The sequence below is a fragment of the Onychostoma macrolepis genome, chromosome 19 (assembly GCF_012432095.1).
Source record: "Onychostoma macrolepis isolate SWU-2019 chromosome 19, ASM1243209v1, whole genome shotgun sequence".
Lineage (NCBI taxonomy): Eukaryota > Metazoa > Chordata > Actinopteri > Cypriniformes > Cyprinidae > Onychostoma > Onychostoma macrolepis.
The window spans coordinates 12,064,357-12,085,124 of record NC_081173.1 but is presented as its reverse complement, the minus strand read 5'-3'; the positions used below and the strand labels follow the sequence as shown (position 1 = coordinate 12,085,124).

The 20,768-nt window shown below is 38.3% G+C and overlaps 1 protein-coding gene and 1 non-coding gene across 2 annotated transcripts; both read right to left on the bottom strand.

Annotated features, from left to right (window-relative positions):
- Window positions 1-1,063: 1,063 nt before the first annotated feature.
- On the bottom strand, window positions 1,064-1,137 carry trnai-aau (transfer RNA isoleucine (anticodon AAU)). The gene has a single exon. It is a non-coding gene; the product is annotated as a tRNA-Ile (tRNA).
- A 2,834-nt stretch (window positions 1,138-3,971) lies between these two features.
- Window positions 3,972-20,631, bottom strand: pex1 (peroxisomal biogenesis factor 1). The gene is made up of 24 exons (XM_058754353.1): window positions 20,141-20,631; window positions 19,875-20,015; window positions 19,527-19,610; window positions 15,185-15,299; window positions 14,414-15,093; window positions 13,562-13,681; window positions 13,352-13,475; window positions 13,170-13,270; window positions 12,999-13,090; window positions 12,730-12,862; window positions 12,128-12,224; window positions 11,852-12,022; window positions 11,604-11,758; window positions 9,058-9,244; window positions 8,823-8,983; window positions 8,519-8,653; window positions 8,341-8,405; window positions 8,111-8,253; window positions 6,996-7,099; window positions 6,729-6,905; window positions 6,138-6,368; window positions 5,781-5,975; window positions 4,485-4,615; window positions 3,972-4,349 (listed from the first exon to the last, which is right to left on the bottom strand). The coding sequence occupies exons 1-24, from the start codon at window positions 20,246-20,248 to the stop codon at window positions 4,265-4,267; spliced, it is 3,735 nt and encodes a 1,244-aa protein (XP_058610336.1). The 5' UTR covers window positions 20,249-20,631; the 3' UTR covers window positions 3,972-4,264.
- Between the last annotated feature and the right edge of the window lie 137 nt (window positions 20,632-20,768).

Sequence of the window (20,768 nt, the reverse complement as noted above, 5' to 3'; positions counted from 1 at the left end):
TTCACTGAACATTTGAACAATGCTGTCTCTCTGAAGACAGTGTTAACAACAGTATCTTTTTCTTTCAAAAACAAAGTAGCATTTCACTCAAAACATCATTTTAATGCTACTTCACAAAATGTTCAATTAAAAAAAAAAAAAAAAAACTGTTTATTCACACTTTTACACTTGCATATCGTTTGTTCAATTTTGGTTTTAAAAAATGGCAACAATTAGGCCTAAATGATTCTCAATTGTTCTACTCTCTGCTGAGAGATGAAGACTGTTCCATGAATGTGTGCATTACTTCCATGGATTTAACCAGGACAGAGGGAGAAGTGGAAGGCTTGGACGAACACCTGTGCAAGTGGACAACTAAATTTTGTTGTCTTCTTAAAAGGCCCTCAATTGGCAGCTTTATTGGAAAGTCTGTGTCATGCAGCAGGTTCTGCAACACTAAAGATAAGTCTCAGGAATACTGGTGTTGTAGACAGATTTTTTTTTTTTTTATAAAGCTACTAACATTGACAAAGAAAGGATGGATGGATGATTTAGATGGAAATGTCTTAAATCCCAGGTTTGTGAGAATGGGGTTGAAAGTTAAAATGTCTGCTTGTGTATTTAACTTGATAGACTAATTTACAATAAAAAAAAAAAAAAAAATGAATGCCAGGACTGTCAATGGGCAGTGAACTATCATGGCAATTTAGGGGAAGCCTTCTTTCACAGACAAATAGGACATGGTATCATGAGAATATACACTAGTCAACATTTGAAGTGAATCAAAACCTTTCATCAAAGTTGTCCTAAAACCTAAAACCAAAATGCGTTCTTGTCTTAGTACAACTTTGATTAACTTTTTTTGATCCACTTAAAATGTTGACTACTGTATTTCATGAGCTACTGACTATCACTATTACTTATCACTTTTTAACTTTCTCTGGTCTCAATGGCTTTCAAATTTCTTCAAAAATCCTGTTCCAATTTGAGACACAGACAAAAAATATAGAGGGTAACATTAAGATTTGAACTTTGAACGTTGTTCTTGTAAATGTATTTACACATAAATCGTCAAAAAGCAGTGTGGCCCGTACGGGGATCGAACCCGCGACCTTGGCGTTATTAGCACCACGCTCTAACCAACTGAGCTAACCGGCCTGACGAGCCGCGCCTCAGACTACACAGGTAACATACTATAGTATATAGTATGTATAGTAGATGAACTTATGTAACTTCACACGGCGGCTCATATAGAGAACAAGGAACGACTGCAGTTTAAGTGACTAAGGGCTGATACAGTTCACAGTGACTTTACAATTGCCTCTAAATGAATGGCTCTATGATTTTCTAAATAAAAATTTGCATCCAAAAATGAAAATTACTTACCGTTATTTACTGGCGTTGTCCCAAAGCCAATCTGACTTTGTCTTTGATGGATAAAGATTAATAATAATATATTTTAAAATGTCATTTTCATACTATTTCAACAAGTGGTGACTGAAGCCTCAGAAAGAAAAATCACCAATAAAAGCAATATTAAAGTTGTAAATGTCCACATGACTCGTGAACTTAGGGTTGCCACCCGTCCCTTAAAATACGGAATCGTCCCGTATTTAAAGGTAAAATGATGCGTCCGTATCATACAAAGGCCAACAAGCTGAATCAACAAATAAGTATTTTGCACCGTTTATAATGCTAATAGAAATTATAATGAAATCAATTTCATAAGAAGAGAAGCTCATCTTGGCGTCTTTGTTTCCATGGCGATGACGGAGTCGCCGGACGTCCGCCCTTTGAACACAAGACTCTCAAGAAGATGTAGAGCTGAACGGGGAAGTTATCAGTGCGTCTGTCCTGTAACTAATGATGAACGCGCAGTTTGCAGAGAACCATTCGCCGTGGACTGTCTGACTTAAAGGGATAGTTCAACCAGAATGAAAATTTTGTTATCGTTTACACTCCCACAAGCTGTTCCAAACCTGTAATAATTACTTTCTTTTGTTGAACATAAAAGAAAATACTTTGAAGTATGTGGGTAACCAAACAGTTTCTGGTCCCCAATGACTCTGATAGTATTTTTTGAAGTTACTGAGGACCAGCAGCTGTTTAGTTACCCACATTCTTCAAAGTATCTTCTTTTGTGTTCTTCAGAAGAAAGAACTTGCAGGTTTTGAACAACCTGGGTAAATTATGACAGAATTTTCATTTTTGGGTGAACCATACCCTTAAAGTGACAGACATATCTGTGCTTCTAAAGACATAACCCTATTGTTTTATTAAAATTTGGATAGTCTGTTAGAGCTCGATAGACATAATTATTATATTTTTAGACATCATTAGACAGAAGAATTAATAGATTATAATTAATGTTAGACCCTATTTATTAATTTATCATTTATATTAATCATAAATATATACATAATAAATAAGCATATATGCCATACAATTTGCATTTTAAAAAGTTAAAAAAATGCAAAACTATTTAGATTTAATGTAGTCCTAATTTAGTATCATTTTGACCCATACAATGTTTTGTTGTTGGCTACTGCTACAAATATACCTGTGCTACTTAAGACTGATTTTGTGGTGCAGGGTCACATTTATGAACGAACGGCTCATTAGAGTCATGTTTTTTCACTGAGTCAGTTCCGAAACCATAACCGGAGGAATAAATTAGTCTAATCCGGTCCTGGAGTTCAATTTACTATCAATAAAAGCTAACAGCTCACTCGATACTGACATAAAGCTAATGCACTACTACTAATTTTGCAACACTTTTGAGGATTAACGTCAATACTTCAATAATTCACTGTCATCTAAAAGACATTCTCAGACATGCTTGGGTTTGAAACGACATGAGGGTAAGTAAATGATGACAGAATTTACAATTATTGGTGAACCAGTCGTTTAATATCGTTTCCCAGAGGGCCTTATTTTATAAATCTAAGACGTACTTCTGAAAATGAATCTCTTCGCACTCTTGTTTTGCACAAGATCTCCCTTAAGACTGTACTGGGCATTTGTTTCAAAGCCTGTGTTAAAATTCAGAGGTCAGGGAACTGCTGAGGGTAGAAAAATAGGCCCACAACCCTCCTGCCACAAAAGGCAAATTTTGCTTCTCTCCTTTTAGTCCACAGCTCTCTTACGGTGCCAGTACTGAGACTTATTCTATTCTAGTCTCATGATGTCACTTGTTTTCTTTCTGTTTTGGCTGAGATTTGGTTGAATGGGTCTTCCGTGCTCCCGTGGTCCTTAGCGCAAGCCCATACAATACTAACAGCAGGGGCCAGAACAAAGGCTGCTATATTTAACTCAGCAGAAAGTGCTGCATCAGGCCGTATATGTGTAGGCCGTGGTGTGTCTTATGGCAACTCTGAATTCAGCTCAGTGATGTGCGAGAAGGAAATTCAGCTCACATGAGGACAAAACTGAGAATGTGCTGGAAAAGTTAATGGTAATCAAAGGTGCAGAGACAGCTGTAGCTCCAGGGCATGTGCTAAGGGGAACTGAAGACTATGAAAAAAATTGAAAAAACAATTTGGGAGAACTCAGATTCTGGGGGTCTACAGATGTCAGTTATCCACAGAATAAGCCGGAGGCCGTTATGGCTGATGAAATAGAAGATTCTTCTCTTCTACAAAGAGAAGGACACAGAGGTCTTTGAATACAGATTGAGAAGTATCCATAGAGGACTTTGCAACACACCAAATTGGCTTTTGGATAGTAGGAATATACTGCCACCTGCAGGTTATGGTAAGTATCACTTCATGAGGATGCTAGACAAACAGCAACAACAGTAGATAAACATAAATAAAAAAAATTAAAAATGCAAATCTATTGGTATTTACTTTCAGATACCATTTTCAGTTATACTGTGTCATGTTTTTGTGCAATGTATCAGAGGCACTGGAGAAATGAAACAGGCATCATAATTCACAGAAGAATTGTCATTTATTAAAAAGTTAATTACATATTTAATGTATACACATCTGTTTTTTTTTTTTTTTTTTTTTACATTATATTGTTTACAGCCGCTAAGCAAATTTAGCAAACACGTCACTTGATTAACTTTATAATTATATTTAAATAAGTTGTTCAGTGTGACTGAATTCAAATCAAATCTTGATACATTCCTCTACTTAAGTATGCATTTGCAAGAGAAGTGGAAAAACCAAGAATATGTGATACAAACCTTTGTTGATCGTATCACACACAAGAATCTCAGCAAAAAAAATATTTCACCTTCTTAATGCCCTGAGCTGTATTAATTTATGCAAGGCTCTCATTAAGCCAATGTCACCCGCTGACCTGCTTTAAACGAAGCAGTGCTCTGAGACTTGCCTTCCTTTGAGGCTCCGTAAGACTCATATCTGCATAAAAGAAGGAGAAAACCAACACAAATATGTGATTCAGCAATGCAGTGGTGTGACTGTGGTTACACTATATTTCAGGTGATTTATGTGAATAAATGAACAGAAGTGTGAATAGGGAAATGTGTAACTCACAGTTCAGTGTATCTCCTCCAGTCTTCTCTGCTGACAGATGCTCGAGTGTTAGCCAAAGCGGAGATCAGGTGAGTTTGGCATATGACAGAGCCAGGCTTACTGGGGCCAGTCTGCACGAGAGATGATTCCTCCTATAAACACAGAAGAACAGCAGATCTCATCTACTGAGTAGCAACAGTCACTATACATTGCTACACGCTCTAACACAGTCCTCTGGTGGATGGATGGAAAAACTATAGGGATACTATACTAGCAATGTGTGGATGGATATATGCATGTATTGATGGGAAAACTAGAGAGATGTAGCAATCGATGGATGAATGCAAGGTAAATTTAGAGGCACATATACATGGATGGATGGATGGGTGTATGCATGTAATAGCTAGATGGATGGATGGATAGGTGTATGGGTGTATGCATGGATGGATGGATGGATAGGTGTATGCATGGATGGATAGGTGTATGGGTATATGCATGGATGGATGGATGGATGGATGGGTGTATGCATGGATGGATGGATGGATGGGTGTATGCATGGATGGATGGATGGATGGATGGTGTATGCATGGATGGATGGATAGTGTATGCATGGATGGATGGATGGTGTATGCATGGATGGATGGATAGGTGTATGCATGGATGGATGGATGGATGGATAGGTGTATGCATGGATGGATGGATGGATAGGTGTATGCATGGATGGATGGGTGTATGCATGGATGGATGGATGGATAGGTGTATGCATGGATGGATGGATAGGTGTATGCATGGATGGATGGATGGATAGGTGTATGCATGGATGGATAGGTGTATGGGTGTATGCATGGATGGATGGATAGGTATATGCATGATGGATGGATGGATGGATAGGTGTATGGGTGTATGCATGGATGGATGGATAGGTATATCCATGGATGGATGGATGGATGGATAGATAGGTGTATGGGTGTATCCATGCATGGATGGATGGATAGGTATATGCATGGATGGATGGATAGGTGTATGCATGTATGGATGGGCGGATGAGAAAACTAGAGGGATACATCAATGGATGGATGGACTAGATGCATGTATGGATGGAAAAATTAGAAGAACAATGAATGACAAAACTGGATTGATTGATTGATGAATGGAATATAGCAATGAGAAAACTGGATATAACAGCAGGTGGATGGAAAAACTTGATGTATATACTGTAACAGCAGATGGATGAAAAGACTAGATAGATGTAACAATGGATACATAGGAAATTTGATATATAAAAAAATGGATGGATGGATGAGAAAGGTAACTGACCGGGTTTCTGCGGTAACTGTTCTTAACCGTGTTGACTTCTGCTCTGAGGCGTTCTGAATGCTCATGTGTCAGTTCCTGAAAGCCGTCCTGCAGACAGGACATAAAAACTGGGGCATGACATGAGTTTGGATCCCTCACTGATGCCCCTGTCAGGTCGGGGGCCGTTGAATTGGGTCCAGACAGGCACTGGGAATTCTGGGAGCAGAGCAAACAGAACATGACGGTCTCATAAGCAGCTCAAAAAGTGTTAAATCATATAATCAATTACATTAAGAAGACATTTGAAATATTGTAACACTTATACATAATTGTAAATAATAATCCATTAGAAGTCCATTTGGAAATTTAGTGTCCCACCAGTTCAGACAGAGACTGGTTGTCCAGTTCAGACTCAAAGGAGCTTCCGAAGTAAAGGCGCCAGATGTTGTGGCGTGGGTCCTCAGGTGGGAGTTCACTGGGGTCCAGCAGAACCATAGAGTGCTCCAGCCCTGCGTCTCCCTCCCCAGCTGAGTCATCTGACCCGCTGCTATGGTTCAGGAAGATCAGGGAGGAGAGGCTGACATCACTGTCTGACCCCGAGCCCAGATCCTATAAAACACAGAGAGAGTCTGCTTCACATGCAAGCTAAAAATGTACCACTGATGTACTAAGCTGAAAATTCAGCTTTGCCATCATAGAAATGAATTACATTTTAAAATATATTCAAATAGAAAACAGTTATTTTGAATGGCAATATTTCAAAATATTACTGTTTTTATTGTATTTTTTTCGAATACATTTGTGAAATACCCAACCCAATCTTTTGAACTGTAGTGTATATTTTGACCATTGGCTGCTGATCTTTAGATATGGGCATCAGCCACTGAAAAATCCATATAGGTTAGCTACTAATCTTGGGGTTAGGGTTTTATCGGAATGTGTGCATGTTTGAGTTTGTGTGTAACACACATGCAGAAGGTTGGGCCCCAGGCTGCTGTGGATCGCCTCTAGCTGAGCGTTATAGAGAAGGGCCTTTAGGTCAGCTCCAGTGAACAGCTCTGTTGCCACAGCAATCTGCTCCAAGTCCACATCTGCAGCCAGTGGCACAGAATGAGACAAAGCCTTCATGATCTCCAGCCGGGCCTCCTGAAGGACAGATGTATATTATTAAATTGATACTGTATGTGTTACAGGTATAAAGAGGTTAAGCTGATAAATGCCAGACACCATGCTGACCCGATCAGGAGGAGGGCAGTAGAGAGACTTGTCCAGTCGCCCGGGTCTCAAAAGAGCAGGATCAATCAGGTCAGGACGACTGGTGGCAGCCAACACATACACCCCTAAAAATAAGAAACTATGTAGTGATTTCAGATATCTCACAAATACAATGCAATCTTTTAAAGATCAAAAAATGCACTCCAGATAACTGGCTTTGCTCTAGGTCTCAGTCTGATGTTTTTAAGGAAATGCTTGGCAAAAGAATTGTTGTTTTTTTTAAATTTAGAATTAGATGTATTAATTTAGCAATATAAATGATCAACTTTAGGTTAATCTTTCTTACTGATACAGATAGTGATGTTGCTATAAGCAATTGCCACATCTATATTAAAAGCAACAAACTATGTATGAAACTTCTCAAAATTGTTGCCGAATGAACACTACACAACAGAGTGGTGAGACATGCTTTATATATATTTTTTGCCTAACTGTAACATAATTATACAGGTTTTATATTACTACATTTTATTACTACCTTATCATACATACGCTACCGTTCAAAAAGTTTGGGGTCAGTTAATTTAAAAAATATATATATTAAAACTTTTATTCTGCAAAGAAGCATTAAATTGTTTAAGTGACAGATTTTTTTTGTAACATTGCAAAAAAAGTTTTACTATTTCAAATAAATGGTGTTCTTTTGAATTCTTTTGATTATTCATCAAAAAGGTTTCATAATTTACACAAAAATATTAAGTAGCAAAATATGTGACACTGAAGACTGGATTAATGGCTGCTGAAAAAAAAAAAATCAGCTTCGTCATCACAGAAATAAATTACATTTTAACATATAAAACAGTTATTTTAAATGTAATAATATTTAACAAATCTAACTGTTTTTACTGTATTTTTTATCAAATAAATGTAGCTTTGGTGAGCATACGAGACTAACATTACATAAACCTTAACTTAAAATCTGCTGTTGATAGGGAAAAAAAAGTCCATGGACGTGTTATATGTCAACCACCCACTTGCACACAGATCAACAAACTGAGACCATGAAGCAGGTCAAAACAGAAGAACCTCTAGCTGTTGCTGTAAAACTCAGGTATATGTGTGAGCATTTGATGTACCTGTCAGTCCTTCCACTCCATCCAGCTGAGTAAGCAGCTGATTAACCACACGGTCAGTGACCCCTGTGTTGTCATGACCCCTTCGAGGGGCCAGAGAGTCAAACTCATCAAAGAACAGTATGCAAGGTTTAGCTTGTTGAGCCCTGCAGCAACACAGACAAACATTCAATGACGACTCTAGTGAACTGCTACTATATATCACACAAAACAGACTGTGCCTTTGGACAGACCTCTGAAACACATCTCTAACTGCCTGCTCACTGGCACCAATATACTTGCTGAGGAGTTCAGGACCCTGGAGAAACACATATGGCATCACAATACATAAATATAAATAACTATAAATTATATATTTATACATTATTTTGATTTCAGTACACACACACATTCTCTATATGTTCTCTATACCTTGATGCTGATGAAGTTCATGCCGCTCTCTTTGGCTACAGCTCCAGCCAGTAGCGTCTTGCCTGTGCCAGGAGCTCCATAGAGCAGCACCCCAGAGCACTGACGCATGGGCAGACTAGAGAAGAGCAGCGGGTACTGGACAAAACAGATCGTTACTTCCAACACACAGTTTTTGACTAATGAATTTCCTTGACTTTCCCAGTTGTTATGATAACTGTTCTTGCACATATATTGGATTTTTTTTTAGTTTGGGAAAGCTAGTCTTCCACTAAAATGGACATATTGTGCACAGGGGCAGCTGTACCTTAGCTGGAAGCAGTATGATGTCCATCAGGAGCTGACGTGCCTGATGAAGTCCCCCGATACGCTCCATGCCGGCCCCGCTGGGAGTCTGCAGCTGAGCCCCCCAAAGGGAGGGTGGGGTGAAGCCCTGAAGGGCCTGTCTGAAGTCCTTATAGTTCAGATCTGTGAAAGCAGAAAGCTTAGATTTCAGCAAAACAGCTGAATCCTAGAAAGATATAACTAGATTAAACACTCGCCTTCAGAGCTGCCATTGTTCCTGCTGTGTAGAGTGTTGGCATGGATGGCCCTTTCGAGCAGCAGGTTCAGGTCTTGTGGCATGAATCCTTCTGTTTCTCTGGCAACACTGTCTAGGTCAAGAGTAGTTTGACAGTCCTGGAAGTTCTTTTTGGCTATTAAAGACCTTAAAATCTCAACCCTCTGAGCCTATAAAGAGAAACCATAATATTACAGTCGCTATTTTCTGTGGGGAAATAAAACACCAAGCAAGAATACAACCCAAATTCCGGAAATGTTCAGATGTTTTTTTAAATTTGAATAAAATGAAAACTAAAAGAATTTCAAATCACATGAGCCAATATTTTATTCTCAGTAGAACATAGATAATGAGAAAAAGAGAAATTTTACAATTTTAGGCACAAAATGAGCTCATTTCAAATTTGATGCCTGCTACAGGTCTCAAAATAGTTGGGATGGGGGCATGTTTACCATGGTATAGCATCTCCTCTTCTTTTCAAAACAGTTTGAAGATGTCTGAGCATCGAGGTTATGAGTTTCTGGAGTTTTGGTGTTGGAATTTGGTCCCATTCTTGCCTGATATAAGTTTCCAGCTGCTGAAGAGTTCGTGGTCGTCTTTGACATGTTTTTCATTTAATGATGCACCAAATGTTCTCTATAGGTGAAAGATCTGGACTGCAGGCAGGCCAATTCAGCACCCGGACTCTTCTACTATGAAGCCATGCTGTCGTAATAGCTGCAGTATGTGGTTTTGCATTGTCCTGCTGAAATACACAAGGCATTCCCTGAAATAGACGTCGTCTGGAGGGGAGCATATGTTGCTCTAAAACCTTTATATACCTTTCAGCATTCATTGTGCCTTCCAAAACATGCAAGCTGCCCATACCGTATGCACTTATGCACCCCCATACCATCAGAAATGCAGACTTTTGAACTGAACGCTGATAACATGCTGGAAGGTGTCCCTCCTCTTTAGCCTGGAGGACACAGCGTCCGTGATTTCCAACAAGAATGTCAAATTTAGAACATTTTTCCACTTTGAAACACTTGGCCTTGGCCCACAGGACACAACGGCGCTTCTGGACCATGTTCACATATGGCTTCCTTTTTGCATCTTTAGTTTGCATCTGCAGATGGCACGGCAGATTGTGTTTACCAACAGTGGTTTCTGAAAGTATTCCTGGGCCCATTTAGTAATGTCAATGACAGAATCATGCCGATAAGTGATGCAGTGTCGTCTGAGGGCCCAAAGACCACGGGTATCCAACAAAGGTCTTCAGCCTTGTCCCTTACACACAGAGATTTCTCCAGTTTCTCTGAATCTTTTGATGATGTTATACACTGTAGATGATGAGATTTGCAAAGCTTTTGCAATTTGACGTTGAGGAATGTTGTTTTTAAAGTATTGCACAATCTTTTTCTGCACTCTTTCACAGATTGGAGAGCCTCTGTCCATCTTTACTGCTGAGAGACTCTGCCTCTCTAAGACATCCCTTTTATAGCTAATCATGTTATAGACCTGATGTCAATTAACTTAATTAGTTGCTAGATGTTCTCCCAGCTGAATCTTTTCAAAATGTCTTGCTTTTTCAACCCTTTGTTGTCCCAGTGCCAACTTTTTGGAGACCTGTAGCAGGCATCAAATTTGAAATGAGCTCATTTAGTGGATAAAAGTGTAAAATTTCTCCGTTAAAACATTTGTTATGTTTTCTATGTTCTATTGTGAATAAAATATTGGCTCATGTGATTTGAAAGTCTTTTAGTTTTCATTTTATTCAAATTTAAAAAAACATCCCAACATTTCCGGAATTCGGGTTGTAAAACTAGTCTTGTGGAGTCAGACTTTTGACTATAGGCATAAAGTCTGGTCAACAATGCAACTTATCCTGGCAAGAATTTAATAACAGAAACATCACAAACAAAACAAATCCACTAGCAAAATCAGTAACTTCCTATTTTAAAAAAGTGATCATTGTACCTGGGAACAACGAGTGTTGTGCAAATGTTCAAATGTTTGTGCCCAGGTGCACCTTGGCACCTCAGATCCAAAATGAGCCGTTTTAGGAGCTTAATTAAATAAATGCTTTGTTTATAATGAGGAGCTATGAAACTTGCAGGATGTTTTAATGGTACAAAGACCTCTTATATGTCAAAAGATCAAGGCAAATTTGATTACAAATTTGATTATGTCACGACCCCTTTAAAGTTTAAAATGATTGCTTTTATTATTGTTGTTGTTATTATATATTTTTTCTTAAATCCTTTTTATTTTACAGTGAAATATTACAATAGTCATATTTCTTGTTTTCATTTAAAAATAATCATAATAATGATTATTATTGTTATTATAATATTACTGACATTATTATTGAAGTTTAAAGTCATATTGATATATAATCCCAAAATTATAAACCCATTTAAAAAATATCCCAAACACATCAAACCAAGAGCTTTTCTGTACTTAAATAAAAAAAACTATCAAAAAAACACACACAACATTGAATTTTTTACCCAAACCATGCCCTAGATCGCAGTTCCATAAACCCACCTGATCTGGTGTTTGGATCTTGCAGAAACTCTGGAAGAAGTGTGAACCCTGCACCGCAGTCAGAGTCTGATGAAGAGCATGTTCACTCTGTGCTGTGACCATCAGAGCTACGAGACTGGATCGCACCACCATCTCATCCACCAAATCCCTCAGACCTGAGGAGAACATGCAGAGCGAAGTTGTCAATCAGATGGTTCCTCACAGAGATACCTGATGAAGAGTCAGGCATGTCTGTTATGATGACTTACTCTGTGCGATGTGTTGCCGCAGTACTGCCTCTGGCCCATGCTCGTGCTCAGGTGAGGTTGCGGCACCGGTCACGTGATCAAGGTCATCCAGCAGTACCATCGAGGGCTGTCTCCAGACTGCCTGCTCAAAAACCTCTTCCAGCCTCTGTCTGATTGTGTCTGCTCTCTTACCTAGGAATTTCATTCATAAGAAATTTGATGTAAATAAAAGACAAAAATCTTGCATGTTAAATTGGAATGCACAGCAAAACAGGTCAATCTCATTTTCTTGCGTACCTTTCAGTGTCTTGCAGTCCACAACTTGAACATGGGCATCCAGCTGCTCACTGGCCTTTCTACACAGTGCTCTGGAGAGAGAAGATTTTCCACTGCCCTGTGGAGAAATGCAGGAAATTTATCACAGATACCTTGTACTATCTATTTATTCATTCTTTACTTTCATAATATTTGATTGTTATCTTATTGTCCAAATAAATTTACAATGTAAAGTTATCAAGTGCTTGGGAGCTATTGCTACATTCCATTCAACTCCAAGTCCAACTTTCAGTCTTCCGACTTAAAACAGCACTTGAAGTCAAACAAAAAACTAAATATTTTAAATATTAAACTGTGTGGACACACAGTTATTCAATATTTGCTGATTGACTTTTAAAATAGTTAAATACATAAATGAGTCCAATTCCCTACATTATGTGATAATAAAACCTGTTTATAAAATATTTGAAGAGACAGATCTGTGATGTATGATTTTGAATAAATATCTTTGTTGATAATTGAACACCTGCAAAACAATTACTTTTATCAAGAGATATCAAGTAGAACTATCTCACATCTTACTTTGAAAGGACTGTGCTGTGACATACATGTCTGAAGTTTACCTTTGCACCTGTGATGAGCAGAGCTCCGCCCCTCAGTCCCCGTCCTGTGGAGACCAGTTCACGCGAGAGAGGACGTCCCATTAGAGCGTGAGAGATGTGCTCGAAAGCCGAGCTGCTGATGTCCTCTACCCCACTGAGCAAACAGATTCAACAATCGCAAACAACAAAGAAAGGCCACACCAACTCATCAGAAAGTGAATCTTGTTTGCTGCTAAGGATATTAAAAAATATATTGATATTTCCAGTTTTTGAAAAGAATGCAAGCATACCCAAGAGAGCTGAGGGAGGGAAAGCCAAGATGTGGATCTTCATTATCATTATCAGAGCCGCTGTGGTCAGAATCATGTGGCTCTCTGACAATCTAAACAAAGATTGAGTTGGTTTGTTGAGAAGGCAGGAGAAGGAAAAATAATCTCTAAAAATGATATGTGACTTTATACCTGCACATTTGTTTTCTTTAGTAAACTGGTTGATAGAAAGAACATTTCATCCTCTTGCTGTTGCTCTGGTTTTAGCACAGTCAAGACAAACTCTTCTTTTCCTGAGGAGAGAGAAACCCAGGTTAGTCTGCAATAACAGTAATGTGATTGAAAACATACATTTTGATGGTTCTTCCTCACACCTTCAGCACAGGGTAAGAGAATGACGTTAGTGCGGCCTGTCAGACAGGTCAAAGGCTGATGGCTCTGAGCATGTAACCAGTTGAGGAATGCAGTGTGAATATCTTCTTCTTTTTCACTCTCTGCCTGCAAACAGAAAGGAAATAAGTTTACAATACAATAATATCATTATCTGACAACATAAAGCATTAAGTCTGAAAGGCAAAACATACCAACGGTTTTAACGGTTGCACCATGACAGCTTCTGCAACTCTTGGCATTGATTTCAAAGGCTGAATCCTCACAGCCGATCGAGGGTCTATCCTCAAACGCCTCTGCAGCACCTTTGGGATCTGCACCAACGACAAAAAATGTTACTAGATTTTTACCATACACAAAATCAATACCAAATTAGCCTATATTAGATTTTTTTTATATACATACACACACAACACACACACACACACACACACACACACACACACTGTATATTCAACTGGTACAAATAAATGGAAAAAATATATAATATAGGCTGATATTATATTGGTATTGATTTTGTGTATCTCTGTTCATAGATTTGCTAAAGATTACATATAAGAGTGTCATTAAATTAATAAGGTAAGAACGGTAATCAAAATCTAATGTAAAAATGATCAGACTACTGATATTGGAGAGTTTCTAAATTATTTTTTTTTAGGATTTATTTTTGCCATTTTATGCCTTTATTTAGACAGGACAGTATAGGTCGACAGGAAGTGAAGTGGGTGAGGGAGAGGGGGTGGGATCGGGAAAGGTCTGTGAACTGGGACTCAAACTCAGAACGGCAAGTCAGCGCACTCCCCACAAGGCCATCGGCGCAGACCCATTTCTAAATATTTAATATTTTGAAATAATAACAGAAATATATTAAAAATAATTTTAAAATAATAATAATTTTTAACAGGGCATTGCCAGATGGTTGCTAAGGTGTTTTTATTACATTGTTATACAATGACTATGGTGAAAAGGTCCCCTCCCTAGAAATTACGGTGATAAGGAATATTTTAAATGAAACATTATAACAGAACTTGAATGGAATAACTTACCCAAACTCTCCCAGAGTAAATTTCTTCACATTTATTGAATTTCTGGTCCTCCTGCAGCCTTTTTATATTGTGACAAAGCATTCTGACCACAACAACGTTCTCCTTATTTTCCTCTGTGTTGTTCCATTTGTGAGGTCCGTCTCTGATCTTCTTCTTCTCCATGGCCTGCTTGACCTTCTCCCGGAGTTCTTTAGGAGAAAGGATCTTTGAAAGCCTGCCGTATGTTAGTGCAGACTGCCCTGGATTCCGGTTCTCTTGCAGGTTCCATGGCAGTATATGGACATCTCCGTGACATGAGCTTAGATGGCTGACAGACCTAGGCGGGGTTCCACAGGTCCGGAGGATGCAGTCTTTCAGGATGGTGGGAATTGTGGGAACTGCGACATTCTCTTTTGCAGGCTCAAATCCTCCTGTAAACAGGTATCTAACAAGGCTTTTCAGATCAGCTATTCCTCCCCAATGGCCTTCATTGTGACTCTCCAGATGATCACTGAGGGGATCCTGATGGACGACTGAGCTGGAGGAAGACGTGACATCAATGTTCTGGTGTTGTAGATATTGGCCTGGCTCTTCTGATCGAGTTTGAAGCAGTTGTTCACCTCCTGGATGTAGTTTTGGGGTGACAACAAGCTCGGTGAACTGCTCCAATCGGCCAAAGGGAACAGATGGAGAGAGGGATGCTAAAAAACATAGGATCATTAGTGTAAAAAGATCAGTTCATACCCAACAACAACTCCTTTATGACATGCCTTTAAAATAGGGCTGACTGACCTATCCTGATATAGATAACAGTGTGCTGGTCCACCCACACAGGAAAAACACCCTCACTGAAGACCACTCGGATTTGATCCAGGAGTCGCTGCTCCAGAGCCATGCTGTGCAGCTCCTGGAACAAAGTTCAAACAGATATTAGACCAAAAAGACATTCACAACCCATTTTACTTCTGTGATCTTACAGTCATGGCCAAAAATATCGGCACTCTTGGTAAATATGGTCAAAGAAGGCTGTGAAAATTAATCTGCATTGTTAATCCTTTTGATCTTTTATTAAAAAAATTCAAAAAAATCTAACCTTTCATTGGATAATAAGAATTTAAAATGGGGGATGTTTTTGTTTTTGTAAATGTTTTTCTCTAATACAAATTGGCTACATTAATGGCACCCTTTTATTCATTACTTTTTGAAACCTCCATTTGCCAGTTTAACAGCTCTAAATGTTCTCCTATAATGCCCGATGAGGTTAGAAAACACCTGACAAGAGATCAGAGACCATTCCTTCATCCAGAATCACTCCAGACCCTTTAGATTCCCAGCTCCATGTTGGTGCTTCTTCTCTTCGGTTCACTACTCATTTTCTATCGGGTTCAGGTCAGAGGACTGGAATGGCCAGCAGAAGCTTGGTTTTGTGCTCAGTGACCCATTTTTGTGTTGTTCTTGAGGTTTGTGTTTGGATTATTGTACGGTTGGAAGATCCAAACACGGCCCATTATAAGATTTCTAACAGAGTCAGTCACTTGTTGATTTTTTTATCTGTTGCTATTTGATAGAATTCATGATGCCATGCGTCTAAACAAGATGTCCAGGACCTCCAGCAGAAATATAGGCCCACAACATCACAAATACGGCAGTATATTTCATTGTACACATGGGGTACTTTTAATTCCTGTGTTCACCAAACCCATCTTGAGTGTTTGCTGCTTAAAAGCTCATTTTTTAGTTTCATCTGACCATAGAAGCGAGTCCCATTTGAAGTTCCAGTCATGTCTGATAACTGAATATGCTGGAAATTGTTTTTGGATGAGCTAGGAGAATTTTTCTTGAAACCCTCCCAAACAACATGTGGTGATGTAGGTGCTGTTTAACAATTTGTTTTAAGGTTTTCTGACCCTGAGACTCAACTATTTTCCGCAATTCTCCAGCTGTGGTCCTTGGAGAGTCTTTAGCCACTCAAACTCTCCTTCTCACCATGCATTAGGACGATATAGACACACGTCCTCTTCCAGGCAGTTTCGTAACATTTTATGTTGATTGGAAATTCTTAATTATTGCCCTGATGGTGGAAATTGGAATTTTCACTGCTCTAGCTCTTTTCTTAAAGCCACTTCACTAATTTGTGAAGCTCAATTATCTTTTGCTGCACATCAGAAATATATTCTTTGGTTTTCTCATTGTGATGGATGATTAAGGAATTTGGGCTTTGTTTTCCTCCTATTTATATTTCTGTGAAACAGGAAGCCATGGCTGGATAATTTCATGTTCATAATCACCCTGGAGTGCTCAAAATTGTGAATATGAATGGGAATATACTTCAGAGATATTTTACTCATAAGAATTTCTAGGGGTGCCAGTAATTGTGTCCAACGTGTATTTGAGAAAAAACATTTATTTCATAATGATATTTCCCACCATTTTAAATTCTTATTATCCAATTAAAGGTTAGATTTTTGTGAATCTTTTTAATAAAAGATCAAAAGGATTAACAATGCAGATTAATTTTCACAGCCTTATTTGATCACATTTACCAAGGGTGCCAATATTTTTGGCCATGACTGTATGTATTCTCAAATAAAACAGGATCAGTGAGGAAAAAATGTAGGAAGGGACTTTGTATCCAGGTTTGAATTGATCGGATCACAAAGAGTGGGTGTTACATATCAGAATGGAGCCAGACATGAATGCAAGGTGGCAGTGAATTTTTAGTTATATGCATTTTGATGCAAGTAGAACATGGAGAGATCCAGGCAGACGAAGTCTTTCAGTAAAATTGTAATATATTGAAGATAAAATCATAAATCATAAATGATAACAGATAATTACAGATGATAATAATGAAAATTAAAATTAAAGGAAAAGATTCAAAATTAATACAAAATCCAAACTGAGTACATTCTGCTAAAATTTTAAGAGAGTAATCTAAAATCTAAGTATAATAATTTTCAGAAGTTAAAAGACAAAGGCCTTTGGAGTATGTAATAAGAGCAAGATAAAAGAAGCTTTTTGAAAAGCCAATTGGACTAAAATATACAGGTGCTGGTCATATAATTAGAATATCATCAAAAAGTTTATTTATTTCACTGATTCCATTCAAAAAGTGAAACTTGTATATTATATTCATTCATTACACGCAGACCGATATATTTCAAATGTTTATTTCTTTTAATTTTGATGATTAGAGCAGAAGACGAACATTGACACCCTCCACAATGAGGGTAAGTCACAGAGGGTCATTACTGAAAGGTGTGGCTGTTTACAGAGTGCTGTATCAAAGCATATTAAATGCAAAGTTGACTGGAAGGAAGAATTTGGGTAGGAAAAGGTGCACAAGCAACAGGGATGACAGCAAGCTTGAGAATACAGTCAAGCAAAGCCGATTCAAACACTTGTGAGAGCTTCACAAGGAGAGAACTGAAGCTGGAGTCAGTGCATCAAGAGTCACCACGCTCAGACGTCTTCAGGAAAAGGTCTACCAAGCCACTTCTGAACCAGAGACAACGTCAGAAGCATCTTACCTGGGCTGTGGAGAAAAAGAACTGGACTGTTGCTCAGTGGTCCAAAGTCCTCTTTTCAGATGAAAGTAAATTTTACATTTCATTTGGAAATCAAGGTCCCAGAGTCTGAAGGAAGAGTGGAGGCACAGAATCCATGTTGCTTGAAGTCCAGTGTGAAGTTTGCACAGTCAGTGATGATTTGGGCTGCCATGTCATCTGCTGGTGTTGGTCCACTGTGTTTTCTGAAGTCCACAGTCAACGCAGCCATCTACCAGGAAATTGTAGAGCACTTCATGCTTCCTTCTGTTGACAAGCTTTATGGAGATGCTGATTTCATTTTCCAGCAAGACTTGGCACCTGCCCACACTGCCAAAGGTACCAAAAGCTGGTTCAATGACCATAGTGTTACTGTGCTTGATTGGCCAGCAAACTCGCCTGACCTGAACCCCATAGAGAATCTATGGGGTATTGTCTAGAGGAAGATGAGAGACACCAGACCCAACAATGCAGATGAGCTGAAGGCCACTATCAGAGCAACCTGGGCTCTCATAACACCTGAGCAGTGCCACAGACTGATCGACTCCATGCCACGCCGCATTGCTGCAGTAATTCAGGCAAAAGGAGCCCCAACTAAGTATTGAGTGCTGTACATGCTCATACTTTTCATTTTCATACTTTTCAGTTGGCCAAGATTTCTAAAAATCCTTTCTTTGTATTGGTCTTAAGTAATATTCTAATATTTTGAGATACTGATTTTTGACTTTCATGAGCTGTAAGCTCTAATCATCAAAATTAAAAGAAATAAACATTTGAAATATATCAGTCTGTGTGTAATGAATGAATATAATATACAAGTTTCACTTTTTGAATGGAATTAGTGAAATAAATCAACTTTTTGATGATATTCTAATTATATGACCAGCACCTGTATACTAGAGACTTACATCCTCTTACAACATCACAAGATGTTTATGTCCAATCGATAAACGTCAGATGCTCCATCTATGAATATTTTCCATCACTTAAATTAGCTTGAAGTCAAGGCTTGGTCATAACAATGAAATGCAATAGATAAGATCAGATAAAAATAAAGATTTGACTGTGGTTTTACACCTTTTAAAACAGCAGATCTTAGCAATCTTTAAATATCACTTTGCACATACTAGCTCTTGGAAAAGAACACTTAGTCCCCAGAAAAACTGAGAAGACAAATGTAGCAAAACATCCGTGCAATTTGTTTTTTTTTTTTTGCTGAAAATAAGTTTCCATCATCCTATAAACAATTTATAATCATAAGATGTACCTTTACATGTTGATTCTAAAATAAAATACTATGTCAATGGAATATGAGTATAAATGGAATCAATACCAATAAAAGAGAATAAATGTATAATACTTGAGTATATAAAAGTAACATAAAACAGTGATATGAATATAATGTGGAGTAATAATAAAATAATCATAAAGAATAACTCATAATAATTATACTGTATAAATGAATATGAAAAATATAACAACATTGGAAATTTGCATACACCAATTTTAATGGACATATATCACAATATATCAGCTTAACATCTCCTAGAGACTGAAGACTGAGGTAAATGATGCCATCGTGAACTCACCAGGATCTCCCAGTCATCTGGAGACAGAGGCTCTACGAACACCTGCTGCACTGACTGCACCTGATGACAAGGCCGGAGATACCCCTACAACACATTACATGCATCTGCTTCAATGGTTCTCCTCCTTTTGCCACACTTTTAAAATGAGCCTTCTTCATAAATCCAGTTTTTGCAAGACAAAAACTAAATTAAAACAAGTTAACATCTTCATGTTTAGTTAATATGTTCATTTTAATGAATGTTTTGTCTTGTTGTAAATCTTTTTGTCATTTTGAGAAGAAAGAAGATATTCTGAAGAAACAAAACAGTTTTGGATTCCATTGATTTCAATTGATTACAGTGACAAACCTGTTCTCCCTCCTTGAGCCCAAGTTTCTCTCCCAGTTGTCTGCTGATCTCAACTCTGTCCTCTGGACCCGAAGACCTGGACCTGATCCAGCTGAGGAACACGGGTGCAGAAACACCCCATGACAGCTCCAGGATCTGGTTCTGATATCACATAAGTGTTGCATGATTCAAAACTTTCAGCACTTTGCATTTGATGGAAGAGAATCACACAGTACTGTGGTAGACTAGTAACTGGCATGCTCTAAAGCAGCTAGCTGTATACAAACCTCATGAAGACAGAGATGAGTGGCGAAGTTTGATGACAGCTGAAGAAAGCAGTTCTTGGAGTTATTGAAGACTAGCGTGACAGGTTGAATCCCTTGGCTTCCCAACATTTCCTGCGAGGCTGCAGAAACCTCGCTTCTACTACAAATGATCCCTTATCTCAATGAATCTGTGGTATTAAAGCCAGTATGCTAAAACTGTCAATCTGAATTGCACGTCAGACATTGTAATCACATTGAGTGTGTCGATCAGTCGCTGTTAGTACGAACATTTTCGATTAGCTCCGTCTCACCGTGTTGCCAGATTTCACTTGGAAAACAAGCCCCAGGCGACCACTCAGCAAAATGTGCAACATGTTATTTATAGTTTTTTACGCATCGTTGGACCTAAAGGATGAGCTTGTACAGACTTAAAAATGACTAATGATATTACATCGAGTTCAGCTCGATACAGCTGGTGGAGATAACTGCTAACGTTACTAGTTGTTCATTTTGTTGTGCTAGGGGACCAACACTAACAAGCTCAAAATACGATTGTATCCTGTAATTGAGGCCACAAAAACCGCGGCCTACGACTACCTTTTTTAATTTATTTTTTTTATTTAAGAATAAAGAAGCTCCAGTTTCCTGT